Source organism: Cucurbita pepo, chromosome 11 (assembly GCF_057944985.1).
Source record: "Cucurbita pepo subsp. pepo isolate OVF chromosome 11, ASM5794498v1, whole genome shotgun sequence".
NCBI lineage: Eukaryota > Viridiplantae > Streptophyta > Magnoliopsida > Cucurbitales > Cucurbitaceae > Cucurbita > Cucurbita pepo.
Genome location: NC_141808.1, coordinates 6,036,294 through 6,052,294, shown reverse-complemented (window position 1 = coordinate 6,052,294; position 16,001 = coordinate 6,036,294). Strand labels below are relative to the sequence as shown.

The following is a 16,001-nucleotide window of genomic DNA, read 5'->3' as shown; positions in this document are numbered from 1 at the left end:
CGGCTACGTGTAACACGTTGTGCTCGACCAAGTCAGGCCCAGGGGGTATGTTTACGAGCCCGCCTGATGGGTCCATGTACACGTACATGGGCCATGTGTGAAGGAGTACCACACATCCAACCCTACCCGGAATAGAAAAGCGTCCAAGGCTATGAAAAGTTTATGAAAAGTTGGGTCCCGCTCATATGTTGCATGTGTTTGCATTCCTAACCCCAACAGTGGGGTGACTTACTGAGTATTTCATAAAATACTCAAGCCACATGCTACCTACATTTTTAAGGTAAAGGCAAGGCGCTAATGTACGGTTGACGGCGGAGCTGAGGCCACCATGGAAGTTGGAGACGTGATATTTTTAGGAGTTTACTTTTATTATACTGTTTAAGTTATAGCATTGAGTATTGTTTTAGTTGGATTTATTTTGAATTCAGTATTGAAGGTTTATTTTCGGAGTTTAGGTTTTGTTTTGGATTCATGAATATTTATGAAAGACTTTTTCAAAGTTATTTATGATGAGCTTCCGCTTAATGAGATATGTATGCATGGGTGACATCACTAATTAAGTTATAGAGAATGAGGGCGTTACATGTTATTTCTTGTGTTAATTAAAAAAGAATTTTAGTTTGAAATTAATGGTTTGTAGAGAATGTATTAAAAATAAAAAAGAAGTTTTAATTAATTTCAAGTTATGGGGAAATTGGTGTAATGAAAAATGGCGGGAATTAGTAGGTCAAAAAACAGAAGTGGCAAAGTGTACACGTCGCAAAGGACAGGATTTGTCCTGTAGTGGGTGGGGGATTAAATTCAAATAATAATAATAATAATAATAATAATAATAATAATAATAATAATAAAAAAACCTGGTTCCAACAAGTACAGTCATATTTGGCACATCCAAGATATTCCATGTTCGCTGACGTGGCACTTCCACGTATTACGAATACAAAAATTAAATTATATATATATATAAATATAAAGAAGTCGTTTGGAATTGAGCAAAATTTATGTATTAAAAAAAGGAAAAACAAAAAAGAAAAAACAGTTAAAAGCTTCGTCCTCCCAAAAACCAAAAACTCCCTACACACAAAAGAGAGAGAAAACAGACGATGATGATGATGCAGAGCGTAGGTGTAAGGGCGCCCCTCAAGATTACCCCTATGTCGTATGAATTTTCGTTGACAAGCCATTGAAGACCTTCGAGGTGCTCTGGATCTCTTTCGTTTTCTTTTCTTTTTATTTTGCGCTCTGTTTTGCAATCTTTTTGCCACCTATTCATTCTCCTGGAGATTCGTTAATCGGAAATGCTCTCATCAATGTATCGTTTTCGAATGCTTTGTCTATGAATTCTTATTACCGACGTTAAATTCGATGACATTTGGTTGGAATGCCCATTTGGCGTTGATAATCTGCGGATAATTGAAGAGACTCGTCGGGATTTTTGTCTTGTGCGTGTTTTAGGGTTCCTTTGAGAGATTACCGGCGGGTGGTTTTAGCTGTGTCTGAGCTGGATAGTGATCAGTGGAGAAGCTGTTTGAGCATTGTGTTGGGAGTTTAGTTTCGTCGCGTTTTGGATTTTACAGGGTATTTTTCATGGGGTAGATGAGGAAATTTTTTCGGAAGTATTTTCATCCGAGAGGATGAGGAGAATGCTTTTCATGGCGCAAGGTTTGAACAGCGATTCTCGTTTGAGATACTGCATTTGGGTTTATTCTTCAAATGGATGTTTGATCTGCTCTAGAGTAGCGCCTGATTCTGCATCTTGAATGGCCGATAGCCAGAAAGCTGGTCTCGCCCAGAGGGATATCGAGCAGGTTGGTTTTATTGTTTCATATTTTTCCGCATATGTTTTTAGTTACCCATTTAATGTCGTCAAAGAATCTGTATGTGACCCTGCTTGAAAATGTGAAGGAGATGCGAACTTTTCTCTTTCCAGTCGTTTAAACTTCTCTATTTGAACCTTTAACTATGAATTATCGTTTGTCGCGCGGAGAGATTTTTGCTTTGAAGTTTCGAATTGAGTGTCTAGTTAAAAATCAAGTTCTAGATGGCTTAGTTTAACGATATTCTCACTTGAGAATTGACATTATGCTGCAGGAATTAACAATTACTCTTAACGTGAAACTATGACACAGCACTGTCACAAAGAAAAAATCTAGCCTGTCCATCGTTTCTCTGCAAACAAATATGAAATGTCGAGGTCTTCCAGTTGCATGTTTCTAGTTGTTGTTCCACTGAAGAATTTGTTCCGACTTTCTTGAGAAAAAAAAGTTTACATTATTATATTTTTCTTGTCTGTTGTCTCATCTTTTCATGCTGAACTTTACCCTCTTATTTTTACAGGCCATTATAGCACTTAAGAAAGGGGCACATTTACTTAAATATGGAAGGAGGGGGAAGCCGAAGTTCTGCCCTTTCAGGCTCTCAAGTGTAAGAATTTTGTTAATTATTATTTTTTTCGCAAGATCAAAATTTCAGGTGTTAAATAGTAAATGTTTGAATCGAAGAAGATCATTTATCTGGAGTTATATTACTGAAGGAAAATGATGTAAGAAGATAAAACTATACTGGCCAGAGAATGAATGATGGAGGCAGCATGTTTTATTCCCGTTTCTTTCTTCTTTTTTCCTCTGGCTTTTGAACTATCTAAAAGCATTAATGTCCATACCTATTGTCCCCCACTATCTAGTAGTCTGTAGGAGAAGAGACGATATTTGATATATTTATAGTTTTTCCTCTGACTTTCAAAAACTTGTGTTGGTGCTATTTGAAAGAGATTGTTACAGATTATTCTAGGGAATGGAAAATAAAAAAATACTATTATTTCTATACAGTCCATTGATATTACACTGTGATAGAACTATTTTGGTGGCATGTACTGTTGCTAAAGCATGGTTAATCTCATTTTGTTTTTCTCATGTCTTGCACTTCCTATAGGTCCATGACCTCATGCTCTAATGCTTAAACCCGATGTAAAACTTTTCACAGAAATATTGAGCAAGATCTTTTTAAATAAATGATTAAGTTTATTGCATGTAAGATTTTGCTACACTAATAATCCTGTTTCACGATTTTGAATCAGTCTAAAGTGATGGAGGTATCTACTTCTGCATTTCAATCTTATGGAAGTTATTTCCAGATTTTGATGAATATTTGTTCCTAATTAACTGTTGATGATGTAGAATGTCAAGCTGACAAAAAATAAATAAATAATAATAATAATAATGTAATCAATGCAAAACTGTATCTTATTAGATGCATTGAGGCATCAATATTTGCCTATCTGGACTCCGACCAGACTAAGTAAAGCCATTATCTTTTCTTTTCTGTCATTTTACTGGATTGGAATTTTGTTACAAGATGCTTTTTCCTTTTCGTTTTTTTTTTTCTTTAAATGTAACAGGATGAGTCTTTACTCGTATGGTACTCTGGAAGAGATGAGAAACAGCTTAAATTAAGTTTGGTTTCAAAGATCATTCCTGGTCAGCGCACTGTAAGTTACATACACATCCTTGACTTCTAAGACATTGTTTGGGAAGGAAAAAATCAAACCTAGCTTTAGTTGGTATATAGTTTATAAAACATTAAGTAAAACAGTGGTCAAAATGCCGTAGTGTAATATAACATTGAAAAATCAGCATTCAAGGTATTTTTCTCAGAATGTCTTTCAAAGATTTCTCTTCTGGTTTTGTAAACCTTTAGTTTTCCAGTTTTAAGAGGCTGTATGCGTGTATTTATTTTTCAGGCAATATTCCAGCAGCATCCACAACCCGAAAAGGAGTATCAGTCATTTTCACTCTTGTATAATGATAGATCATTAGATTTGGTAAGAGATTACAGTGTTATCCCTCAATTTTTATTTTTCTATTTGATTTTACGATGCCATTTAAACATATAGTCCTGACAAGTTTGTGACACTGACTCACCACTAATGTTGAAGTTCTCTAGTATCTAGTTGTTCTTTAGCACACGTGCTTGCATTTATATAAGGTCGTTTTATACATGATGATTGAAGAAGTTTTGCAGTTACTCTTAGAAACTAGAATGAAGATTTGACAAACTAATCTCATTGTTGATGGACAGATATGTAAAGACAAGGATGAAGCTGAAGTTTGGTTTGTTGGTCTCAAGGCATTGATCACTCGAGGAAACTACCGCAAGTGGAGAGCTGAATCAAGATGTGAGAGTGTATCATCAGAGAGTCCGCATAATCGCTTGCGAAGGAATTCTCCGTCCATTACACCATGTGTCTGTATAACGATAATTATAATTATTTCAATCTTTACTCTTGTTCATTATTTTTAGTATGTAGTTCTAATTCACATTTTTCACTTCTTCTGGTTGACAGGATTCTGGAGATCTTGATGGGGTTCCTTATGAAAATATTGGACAGAACAGACTAGGGAAAGCATTTTCTGAACTGCTATCATACACTGCAGTTTCCAAGTGTACTAACCAACCCAAGTCGATTTCCAATCCTTCTCTATCTTCTCCACTTTTAGATAACTCAAATGGCCGAATTTCTGCATCTGAGGGTTTTCGAGTTAGTTTATCCAGTGCTGTGAGCTCATCAAGTCAAGGTTCATGTCCAGAAGACTTTGATGCCTTAGGAGATGTCTATATTTGGGGAGAAGGTATAAGGGATGGATTGCTGGGTGGCGGTCCAAATAAGGTCGGTAGCCAATGTTCATTAAACTCCAAGCTAGATGCTCTGCTACCCAAGGCATTGGAGTCAACAGTTGTTCTAGATGTTCATGGTATTGCATGTGGTGGTAGACATGCTGTGCTGGTTACCAGACAGGGTGAGATTTTTAGTTGGGGTGAGGAGTCAGGAGGGAGGCTTGGCCATGGTGTGGAAGCGGATGTTTCACATCCAAAAATAATTGATACTCTCAGTGGCATGAATGTCGAATTAGTAGCATGCGGGGAGTACCATACTTGTGCCGTAACAATTTCAGGGGATCTTTATACTTGGGGTGATGGGACTCATAATTATGGCCTACTTGGTCATGGTAGTGAAGTTAGTCATTGGATTCCTCAAAAGGTAAGTGGTCCGATGGAGGAGATTCGCGTATCTTATATCTCATGTGGAGCATGGCATACAGCTGTGGTGACGTCAGCTGGTCAGTTGTTCACATTTGGGGAGGGTTCTTTCGGAGCCTTGGGTCATGGGGATCATACCACCTCAAATATTCCACGGGAAGTGGAATCTTTGAGGGGGCTTAGAACGATAAGAGTTGCCTGTGGTGTTTGGCACACTGCTGCTGTTGTTGAAGCAATTAATGAACTTTCTGATTCTGGTACTTCAGCTAACCCTTCATTTGGAAAGCTTTACACATGGGGCGATGGAGACAAAGGCCGGCTTGGACATGGAGATAATGAACCTAGATTAGTTCCTGAATGTGTAGCTGCATTGATTGGAGAAAACATATGTCAAGTAGGATGTGGCCATGATCTCACAGTTACTTTAACAACAGCAGGACGGGTATATACAATGGGGAGTACTGCTTATGGCCAGTTAGGAAGTGCTACAGCTGATGGAAAGCTTCCTACTTGTGTTGAAGGTGAAGTTGCCAATAGTTTTATTGAAGAGGTTGCCTGTGGTTCTTGTCATGTTGCAGTATTAACCTCCAAAGCTGAGATTTATACTTGGGGAAAAGGCTCAAATGGGCAGTTAGGACATGGAGACAACAATCACAGAAACACACCTACTATTGTAGATGCCCTGAAAGATAAGCAAGTGAAAAATGTTGCATGCGGTTCAAACTTCACTGCTGTTATATGTGTTCATAAGTGGGTATCAAGTGCTGATCATTCTGTATGCTCTGGTTGTCACAACCCATTTGGTTTCAGAAGGAAGCGTCACAACTGTTACAACTGTGGTCTAGTATTCTGCAAATCATGCAGCAGCAAAAAATCTCTGAAAGCATCTTTAGCCCCAAATTTGAATAAGCCATATCGGGTGTGTGACGATTGTTTTAATAAACTAAAGAAGGCCATGGAATCCATTTCTGTTTCACAAAATTCTAGAGCCAGAATCGGAAATGTGCATAATAAATCTAATGGTGTTATGGATAAAGAGACGTGGGTTCCAAAATTGCAAGCAACGCTCTCCAGACTTTCATCTTTTGGTGCTGTCAATAATGCTGAAAGCATGCACTCCAGGTATAATATAAAACAATGTTTACAAAATAGTCTTGTGTTCACCTTCTTAAATGTGAAATCTTAAATTGAGGGCTTATTATTCTTGAAGATTATCAAAAGTTTCTATTCCTGCTTTCAGATTATTTTCTCGAGCAACATCTCCTGTAATGGGAATGCCAAGCCCGATTCGATCATCTGAAGACATTTCAGAGGATTCTAAGCGTGCAAATGACAGTTTAGCCCAGGAAATCATCAGTTTGAGGGCACAGGTAAAACCTTTTTGTTCTGGATACCATCCATTAATTAATTTGCCAACAATGTCTGGTTGTGACCTTATGATGATATAATTATCCTAAGGTGTGCAAACTATATTGGCATCTTTGACCTGCTTTAGATATGTATAATGTAGTTAACTCCAGGGATATGCTTCGATTATACTTTATTGATCTGCATATCAAGCTTGATAGCTACCTGAGAAGTACAGCTTTGTTCACCATGTTGATCTTATGAACACGGTGGTATTCTATTTTCCAGATATGCACTCAAATGAGCTTTCATTGATCACAAAATTATGGACATTTTCAATAACTTGTACCATCTGTTCATGAGATCAATCAGGTGCATGAGAACTGAAATAAACATTGTATGAGGCCCCAATTGCTAGTATTTATGTTAGCCCGAATAGAAATGGGCCAGAAAATTAGTGGGCTGGTCCTGTTTTATTTCATGTTTTCATATCTTTTAGTGGGCCGGGTTGTTAGTTTGGCCTTAGTTTATTTTATATATAGTCAGGAAATAGCTTGGAAGTAGGAGGCGTCATTTTGTATGCAACTCTGGTTCTTGGGAGAGTACAACACCCTTGACTTGGCAGATTAAATTCATACCGTCGTTTTGGCTGTAGCAAGTGTTTCTGTTTGAATTTTCTTTTAGGGTGATACCTTACATATTGGTATTAGAGCATTCAACTTGGGAAAACTTAGTATGGCACAACAGAAATTAGAGGAACGTTTGGAAACTTTGGATAGAGACGTTAGGGAGATGAAGATGGAACTACAAAAGCTTCTGGTATTAGAAAAATCCCTTGAGTGTGTATCTGAGAATGTGAAAAGGATATCGACCCAGATGAAAGACCCAACTTATGCTGGCATCGATTGCTTCTAAGTTGACATGAGGAAGAATTTGATCATCACCTTCTACAATAGTGGACGAACTGAAACCTAAGTTAAAGCATCCTGAGGGGAATGAAGATGAAAAATCAAACACTGGATGACGAGGATGTAATTCAGGAACAACATGAAGGAAACTGGCAACACTGAAAAGTTCGAAAGTTGAATTGCCAATTTTTACTAGAGAAACCTTGATTCCTATTTTTCTTTTCTTTTTTTTCTTTTTTTCTTTTTTGTGTCGGAGGGGTATTTTAAAAATTGACCAGTTTTCAGGAGCAAGAAAACTGCTAGGATCCTAAGTTTTGAGGGTGAGGCTTTGTCTTGAAGGATCAACTATTCACGCAATTTCAGTCAACCCAAGAGGGCACCCTGTCACTTGATGCTAAGATGTCAAGCAAAGAGGAACCATTGTTGTGTTTAGAAAGCAATTTGAAGAGTTGGCGGCGCCTTACCCCCACAAGAAGTATTAAAGAATGCATTTCTCAATGGACTGGCATTAGTGTTAAGAGTTGAAGTGAGGTGGATGCAGCTTAATAATGTTAAAAAATAAGAGAACTCTTAACGCATTCTATACAAAGTTCAATATATATGAAAGCCGTAAACTAAGAATAGTAAGATTATAGCGAAGGACAAAAGTCTAATAAGTCACATATTCAAATATATCCTATAACACTTCCTTTCAAGTTGGAGCTTTTATGCTTCAATTACAACTTAGTCAGAGCTGTAATATTGAAGCCAAACTCAATCAAGAGTGGATTTACCCACATTGTATGACATACTGATTGTGCCATAACTTTGTATCTAATTTAGCACTTGGTTATGAGACTAAATCATCAATGTCAAACTCGATCAAGAGTGGATTTACCCACATTATTTTGCATATTGATTGTGTCGTAGCTCTGTATTCTGATTTAGCACTTGATCATGAAACTATGTTTTGTTTCTTGCTCTTCCATGAAACCAAATTACCTTCAACAAAAATGCAATAGCTAGAACTTGATCTTCTGTCTTCTTTTGATCCTACCCAATTGGCATATGAAAAGAACTCGATCTTCATATGACCATGGTCATGTGAGTGATCATTACAAATCGTAATGAAATATTGAAATTAAAATTGATTTCATTCGTCCTTGTCTCCTTGATTTCATTCTTCCTTTCATAAGAAATTGATGCATTAGAAATAGGACCGATGGTATTCTCTCAAAATCAGAGACCAATTGCTTATTCAGCCACACATTGTTTGTGCAAGCCTAATTTGAGTTGGTCTACCCAAGAGAATTGATGGCTATTGTGTTAGCCCCATACACGGTGGCGGCCATATTCTCGGCCGATGGTTTGTTTTTTGAACAAATCAGAAGGTTATGCCCTTTTTATTAGAGCAACAAGAGGTTCAACCCAAATATGAATGATGGGTGTCCAAATTACTTTTCTATGACTTCGAAATCCAGTATCGGCTCTAACAAGAAAACAAGGGCATTGATGCCCTTCACATCAACCACCAGTGGCTCATCTTGTTACTTTGACTGTGCTACCTATCTTGGACATGGTTGCCACGTTGGTCAAATTACCAAAGATCTTCTTGAGGATATAGATGGTGTATCAAAAATTTTGCTACATCAAATCAAGGGAGTCTCCTCTCCAAGGAAAGGCTAGTTTTGTCAAAGACCTCTACACCCATATCCTCCATTTTACATTTTTATCATGATTCGGTTTTGGGGAGACATTCTGGGTTTCTTCGGACCTACAAGCACTTGACTTGTGAGTAGACTAGGTGGGAATAAAATCTGATGTCAAAGAGTATGTTGCGTGATGTTTTGTTTCCCATCAAAATTAGTCATTGGCTGACTTCCCCGCCTTTCTATTCCTGACTTTATATGGGAGGATAGATCAATAGATTTAATTAGGGGTCTTCCACTGTCATTTGGTTTTGATATGGTATTTATGATGGTTGATCGACTCAACAAATTTGAGCATTTTTTTTCAGTTGGTCATCCGTTTATGGTCAGGTTGATTGATGAAGTTTTCGTCATAGAGTTGGTCCGACTCATGTATTCCCTTGCTCATTAGTGTTATATCCAGACAAAAATATTTATCAACCATTTTTGTACTGAACTTTTCATGATGCAATGGACCCAACTCTACGTACCACTCAAAATGTATGGGCAAACCCAATGGGTCAATAGTGGTTGGAAACATATCTTTGTTGTTTCTATGGTGAATGACTTAAGACTTGGAGAAGTTAGGTGAACAGGTTCGAGTACTGGCATAATACCACGTACCATGTATCCATCAACACCACCCCCTTATCACTAGGTGCAAGGTCGACCTCCACCCCTTTTGATATTCCATGGGGCATAGAAAACATCTAACTCCACACTGAAACAACAAATGTTGGATCACAATGTGGCATTGAGTTCCTTGAAAGGCCTTCTGGTAACAAACGAAGAGTGTATGTAAATGCAGGCTGGCAAGAAGTGCAAGGAGGTCGAGTTTGACATTGACGATTGGATTTACCTAAAAATTTACCCATACTGAAAGTTAACTTTACCCAAAAAAAAGCAATGAAATGTTGTCAACCTATTTATTTGGCTCATCATTTTATAGCACCTGTGGGTAGTGTGGTGTATCTTGACTCTTCCTAATGAGGCAACAAATTCATCCGCTTTTCCACATGTCACAGCTCAAGGAGGCCGTGGGGGATCCTTCATTAATCCAACCTTGTACACCAATGCTTGCTATGCTTATTGATGAGTTTGAGTGGATGGTTGAGCCACAAGAAGTGATGGGCTTATGAAAGAACGTGGATGAAGGAGAATGGGAACTGCTGATTATTTGGAAGTATTTGCCTGAGTATGAAGCTACGTGGGACCTCATGTCAATGATTCAACATCAGTTTCCGGATTTCTACCATGAGGACAAATATTGGGTGGCTGGTCCTGTTCAGTTGGGGCTTAGCTTATTTTGTATGTAGTCAGGAAGTAGTGTGAAGGAAGGAAGCGTCATTTTGTCAGGACTGTAGTTCTTGGGAGAGCACAGCTCTCTCGAATAAGCTGAATAATATCGTCATTTTGGCTGTTGTAAGTGTTTCTGTTTGAATTTTTTTGTATGGTGATACCTTACACATTGTTGCATAGCATTTCTGTTAAATGTGTTAAGAAGCTCATGTATTGGCAGAGGCATTGGACAACAAAATATGAGTTATAAACCTTCTGTCCATTTGCCTGATTCTCCTCCAGTAAATGGTTGAAACCATGAGACAGTCCCACTTAATGAAGTGAACCTGGCATCGATATTGTATGATAAACGTCTTGATGAAAAAAGGAATTGAGTTACAGTCTAGGTTTAATCCTCCAAGATTCGAAGGCTGTGCTTCATTAGATCCTCTTTGGAGGGGCCCTTTGATCCCACGTCTCAAGGCTGTTTTTGTTTTGTTTTTTTGTTTTTCTTTGTGTGTGTGTGTGTTTAATTCCATACATCGTCCCCCCCCCCCCCCCCCCCCAAAAAAAAAAAAAAAAAAAAAAAAGTCTTCATGAAAAAAGCATGTGAATGATTGAAGACATGACCCAGGCCCACGTTAATTAACCTTCAGCTGCTTTTAGTTTACTTTTTGAACTCTACTTTGGGTGAACTATTGAGCATTAACTAGAAACTGATTGGTAGGTGCAAGAGCTGACTTGCAAGTCCAAAAATCTTGAAGCTGAACTCGAGAAAACCTCAAAGAAATTGATGGAGGTTACTGCAATAGCTACAGATGAAGCTGACAAATGCAAATCAGCCAAGGAAGTTATTAAATCCTTAGCGACTCAGGTTAGAGTCTTTTTGATTTATGGGTTAGATTTTGTAAGAAAAGTTTCCATTATATTTCATAAACGTTCTTTAATAATTTCATTATATTCACCCCCACTTTTTTACTTAAAACGTCCAATGTCAAATTTATATGGTCAGAAATAGTAAGGAAAACAGCTGTCTTTCAGTCGGCTTCATATTATAATATCATTTTAATTGTTAATGAACTTTACAGCTTATGCCCACATTTCTTGTTTTGACATGCAACTAAGTTGAACTGCATCTCATATTCCAAACAATATATAAATTATGTACCTTTCTAAGCTTCACATGTCATACGTAAGTGGATTCTTTCTTCAATTAGGAACCAATAATTTTTTCTGTCAAATAAGCGTAATAAAAGGTAAGAGAGTGAGGTATTCTTAGAGGAAAAATAAATTCTGTGTTATTGACTAAGTTGCCTCTGTCTGTTTCAAAAGAAAGATCTGGGCTCTTGCCATAGCACAATGCTGTCTATCTGTGTGCGTGTGTTCAAATGGGTAGTTAAAATATTGAATTGATGTTGTGGTTGTTTGATTTTTTAATTTTTTTTAATTTCTGAAATTTTGGAACTGAAAGAGAAATTACTTTGACATTTGAAGGTGCTGGGTATGAATTCTCTTGATATTTCCACTGCATTTCACTCATCGAATTCAAATATAGTTGTTTCTACTATGGTTTTTATTGAAAGAGTAAATTGTATTACTCTCCTTTCTTGTTATTCATTAGAGAAGTATATATCTCTATTTATAATAAAGAGAACTAACTATTCTACAGGGAATAGAAAACAATATATAAAAGAAAGCTAACTAATCCTCTAAGGAGTAAGAAACAATACAGAAAAGGAAACAAAAAATAGGCTAATTTCCTTACTAAATGAGATTAAGGAATTTATCATTCATTCCCAACTTGAATACTATCCTATAAAAAAATAAGTTGCAGAGTTCTTTTGTTAGCACGTCTACCAATTGTAGCCACGAGGGTACATAACTCATGCATATTTTTCACTTCTCTAACTTTTCCTTGATAAAATGCTAAGCGATTGCAATATGCTTTGTCTTATCATGTTGAATAGGATTATGAGCGATGTTTATGGTTGATTTCGTGTCATAGTACAACTTTACCCGAGTCTTCTCCTTTAATATGTAAATGATCAAGGATTATCTTCAACCATAAGAACCATAAGAGATCAAATCGTCCATGTGCAATAGCTTAGAATTCAGCCATATGCCGTCCGTACATGTTTTTCCTTCAATTGTGACTTTAGCCGACTTGCCTCTACTCTAGGTCAAGTCCAAAGGCTCAACCTTACCTCTACTCTAGGCCAACGTCCTTCAAATGCAACATCACATCTCATCTCATTATTTAGATTCTCATCAATCCGGAACTTCACCAAAATATGTTTGGATCCTTCATTAGGTCAAAATGACCCTAAAACGCCCAAAGGGAGCTTACTAGGTGATTTAAGTACTTACTGAGATATTAGGACATTATAACACTTACTTAGTACAGTGCTAGCCAATAACTCTCAAGTTCCATAAATGCTTCATAGCCAATAACTCTCAAGTTCCATAAATGCTTCATGATGCCATTTCGAGCTTCAGAATTTAATCAGTTGTCATAACTCGCTCAAATACGCTTATTAAGAACCAATCCATGAGTCAACCTTATATTTGGGACCTCTTGAACATCTATCCATCCCGACACTATTGAGGCATGCCAAGTTATTTATGCATACTGTGTCTGAGTCCAGCTCTATATTTCAACCTTTGACTCTTGAGGTTGGCACCTATTAAGCTTGTCTCTAACATCCTTGATGGCACTATTGCTTTTAATCTTACTTGTACTAGGCTAGAACCCTCCTATATTTTAACCTTTGACTCTTGAGGTTGGCACCTATTAAGCTTGTCTCTAACACCCTTGATGGCAGAGGTTGGCACCTATTAAGCTTGTCTCTAACACCTTTGATGGCAATGATGGCACTATTGCTTTTAATCTTACTTGTACTAGGCAAGAATCCTCCTATATTTCAACCTTTGACTCTTGAGGTTATGACTTGGGGCCCCGTCTGACTCTCATTAAGACACTAGTTTTTGTTTCTTGCTTATACTTTAGCTTGACAATTGTCCACTCTTCTTGTTGTGTTATATGATGCATCGTTCTCCTTTGTTGCATCATGACACATGTCTTTCTTGATCCTCATATTGTTCAATGGGCGTCACTCGTGTGTCGCCCTCTATCTGTCTACACCTGAGAGTTACAATCTACTATTTTCATACCCCCCACTAAACATATTATCTTGATAAGGTCCAAACTTTGGGCTGGTTGCTAATTGACCCATTGAAAATAATCGTGCATGAAAGAAAAATGAAAATTTTCACGTTACTTATGAGCTATCCCACTATGGACCTTCTCTCGGCCTCGTAGACTTGCAACATAAGCACAACAATACATCAGTTGCACACGAGCTATTCCACCAACGGACCTAGTTGTGCCTAGTTCTTAGGACTTGGCCACCAAGACTCGTAATGTTGTCACAATAAAGCTTCTGATGCCTCTTGGTCAGCTTGGAGACATTTGCCCCAATGTAACTTTAGCACTTCATGGCCAATTCTCAACTTGGCCATCTCTTGTGGCAAGCACTGCACATGATGCTTTATTATGGTGTTATTGTAGCTTTTCTTTTTTTGTCTCTTATATAGAACACGGTACTCCTTGTTCATGCCGATTTTGATAACTTGGGAAGCCACCCACATAGGCATGTGGACATTACTTGAGGGATAATTATTTGCCTCTCTCATGGTCACTTCTCTTGGAACACTTTCACGAGCAAGCAACCAATTCTCTTGAATTACTTTCCTCTCTCATGTTAGTTGTTTAGACTTAAGTTTGAAGAGAGGGCCAAAATAACTTGAATTGCATATGATATTTTACTGTAGTTTGTTCTTCTCAATACTATTTCTTTTCAGTTCTTTGGTTGATAAATGTAATATAACCATATGAGTGAATTCGAAGAAGTTAATTTTAAACATGCTAATGATATAGTGTGCTAACGAACTCATCAGTCCCTCCTCCATTTAATATTTATGCATGATTCATATTCCCTCCCTCCTCCATTGTGGATACTAAAGTTTTAATTGTTTTGCAGTTAAAAGAGATGGCCGATAAGATGCCAGAGGCACACAGTGATATTCTCAACTCTTGCACTGTTTCTGGGCAAAATGGTAGTAATCTCAATCAGCTTCCCACCGAGAGCCTTTCAATGAGCATAAACTCTCGTTTGGAGTCGAATGGAATTTCAAAAAGTCAAAACTTACCAACTGGAAACAAAGGACAAAATGAAAAGGGAGAATGGGTTGTACAAGACGAACCAGGCGTGTATATAACTCTGTCTGCTTTGCCAGGAGGAGGAGGCAATGAGCTGAAACGAGTTCGTTTCAGGTACTAAATTTAGCTCACTTTTTGTGAAAGTATGTTAAAAATTTGTTTGTTATTATGAAAAGACCAAGCAGATATTGTTCTCTTGGGCTTTCCCTTTCGGACTTTCCCCTCGAGGTTTTAAAACACATCTGTTGGGGAAATGTTTTCACACCCTTATGAAGGGTGTTTCGTTCTCCTCCCCAACCCAACCCAACCCATCCACATAAGGGTGTTTCGTTCTCCTCCCCAACCCAACCCAACCCAACCCAACCCAACCCAACCCAACCAATGTGGAGGAGGATTGTGGGATTGTGGGATCTGATTCATGGGTATATGTTCTGAGTTTTGATGTGTTAAAAAAATTGTGTTGTGCAGTCGAAGACATTTTACAGAAGCACAAGCAGAGAAGTGGTGGGCGGAATTTGGAGCGAAGGTTTGCGAGCGGCACAAGGTAAAGAGTACAGATTAAGAAGTTGTTTGTTTGTGCTGGAACTGAATTGAGCAGGGAAAGAAAGAAGGCAAGGAGAAGGCAGTTTTCTCTGGAAGACATTCTTCCTTTCCATCTTCCAAATGATTTTGAGTGGGGATTGATCGATCAGGGCAATCTAACATTTAGGTTCATATAATATTATTAATATTAGAAAATTGAAAAGTATAGGCAAGGAATTAGAAAGAATTACAAAGCCTTAAGACTTTCTCAACCCTCCCCTTTAGAACATTACTCTTCTTTCTTGTGCTTCCTTTTGTTTTTTTGTCCATCCGCTTAGGAAAAGTCCAAATTGTAATTAGCCTTTAGCAGGTTTCAATCAGAAATCGTCTGTTGCTTTCTGCTGCCATATCGGACTTTTTCTGCAGCAACTTTGATGAAAAAAGGTCACTAACTGTTCATAATTGTTTTATGTTATTATTGGTTATCCCATTTGTGTTCGTCATATCTAGAGTTGCTGAAGTCACATTAACTTAATTTATGAAGACTGTTTTTATTTTTATTTTTATTTTTATTTTTTTTTTAGTTTAAAAGTATTAATGAAATTCTTTTAAAATTCTCCTTCTATAAGAAATAAATTTAGGTATTTAAAATGAAAAATTAAACAATAAAAAATATGAATGACAATCATAGGTTATGTTTTCCACAATATATATAATATAGATGTATAATTTCAAATTAGACATTTAAGAATATACTATGTTTTAAAAAGAAAATCATGCTATAGCATTTCATTCTTATTAGAGATGTCGAGAAACCTTCTTCATCCCCATCTCCATCCTCGTCTCATATTTCAATCTCCATATTCGTAAATTTTTCATTTATTTTTATGAAGACCCGGACAAAAATTTCTACGAAAAACTTGTAAGAATCTAGTTCAGACAAAAAAAAAAATTTCTTCATTTGATATATATTTATAATGAACCATTTCCATATTCTAATATAATTTTGATTAAAAAGGTAAA

General features: G+C 37.2%; 1 protein-coding gene across 2 annotated transcripts; it reads left to right on the top strand.

Annotated features, from left to right (window-relative positions):
• Positions 1–1,023: 1,023 nt before the first annotated feature.
• On the top strand, positions 1,024–15,453 carry LOC111805588 (PH, RCC1 and FYVE domains-containing protein 1). Of its 2 annotated transcripts, XM_023690703.2 has the most exons (11): positions 1,029–1,198; positions 1,456–1,808; positions 2,338–2,424; positions 3,398–3,487; positions 3,740–3,820; positions 4,078–4,242; positions 4,343–6,159; positions 6,278–6,407; positions 10,965–11,111; positions 14,278–14,570; positions 14,925–15,453. In XM_023690703.2, exons 2-11 carry the CDS (start codon positions 1,761–1,763, stop codon positions 15,016–15,018), a joined length of 2,952 nt encoding a protein of 983 aa, XP_023546471.2. In that variant the 5' UTR covers positions 1,029–1,198; positions 1,456–1,760; the 3' UTR covers positions 15,019–15,453. The 2 variants fall into 2 exon arrangements, 1 of the variants encoding a protein (XP_023546471.2); XR_002816680.2 differs by lacking the exons at positions 14,278–14,570; positions 14,925–15,453 and adding an exon at positions 9,985–10,381 and having other exon boundaries at positions 1,024–1,198; positions 10,965–11,105.
• Positions 15,454–16,001: the final 548 nt, after the last annotated feature.

Bases quoted from the DNA above. Each gene is read 5' to 3' on its own strand.
- LOC111805588 (XM_023690703.2), top strand. From the start codon at position 1,761: ATGGCCGATAGCCAGAAAGCTGGTCTCGCCCAGAGGGATATCGAGCAG. The intron at 3,821-4,077 runs GTAAGAGATTAC...GTTGATGGACAG, and splicing joins ATGATAGATCATTAGATTTG to ATATGTAAAGACAAGGATGA. The intron at 11,112-14,277 runs GTTAGAGTCTTT...ATTGTTTTGCAG, and splicing joins TTAAATCCTTAGCGACTCAG to TTAAAAGAGATGGCCGATAA.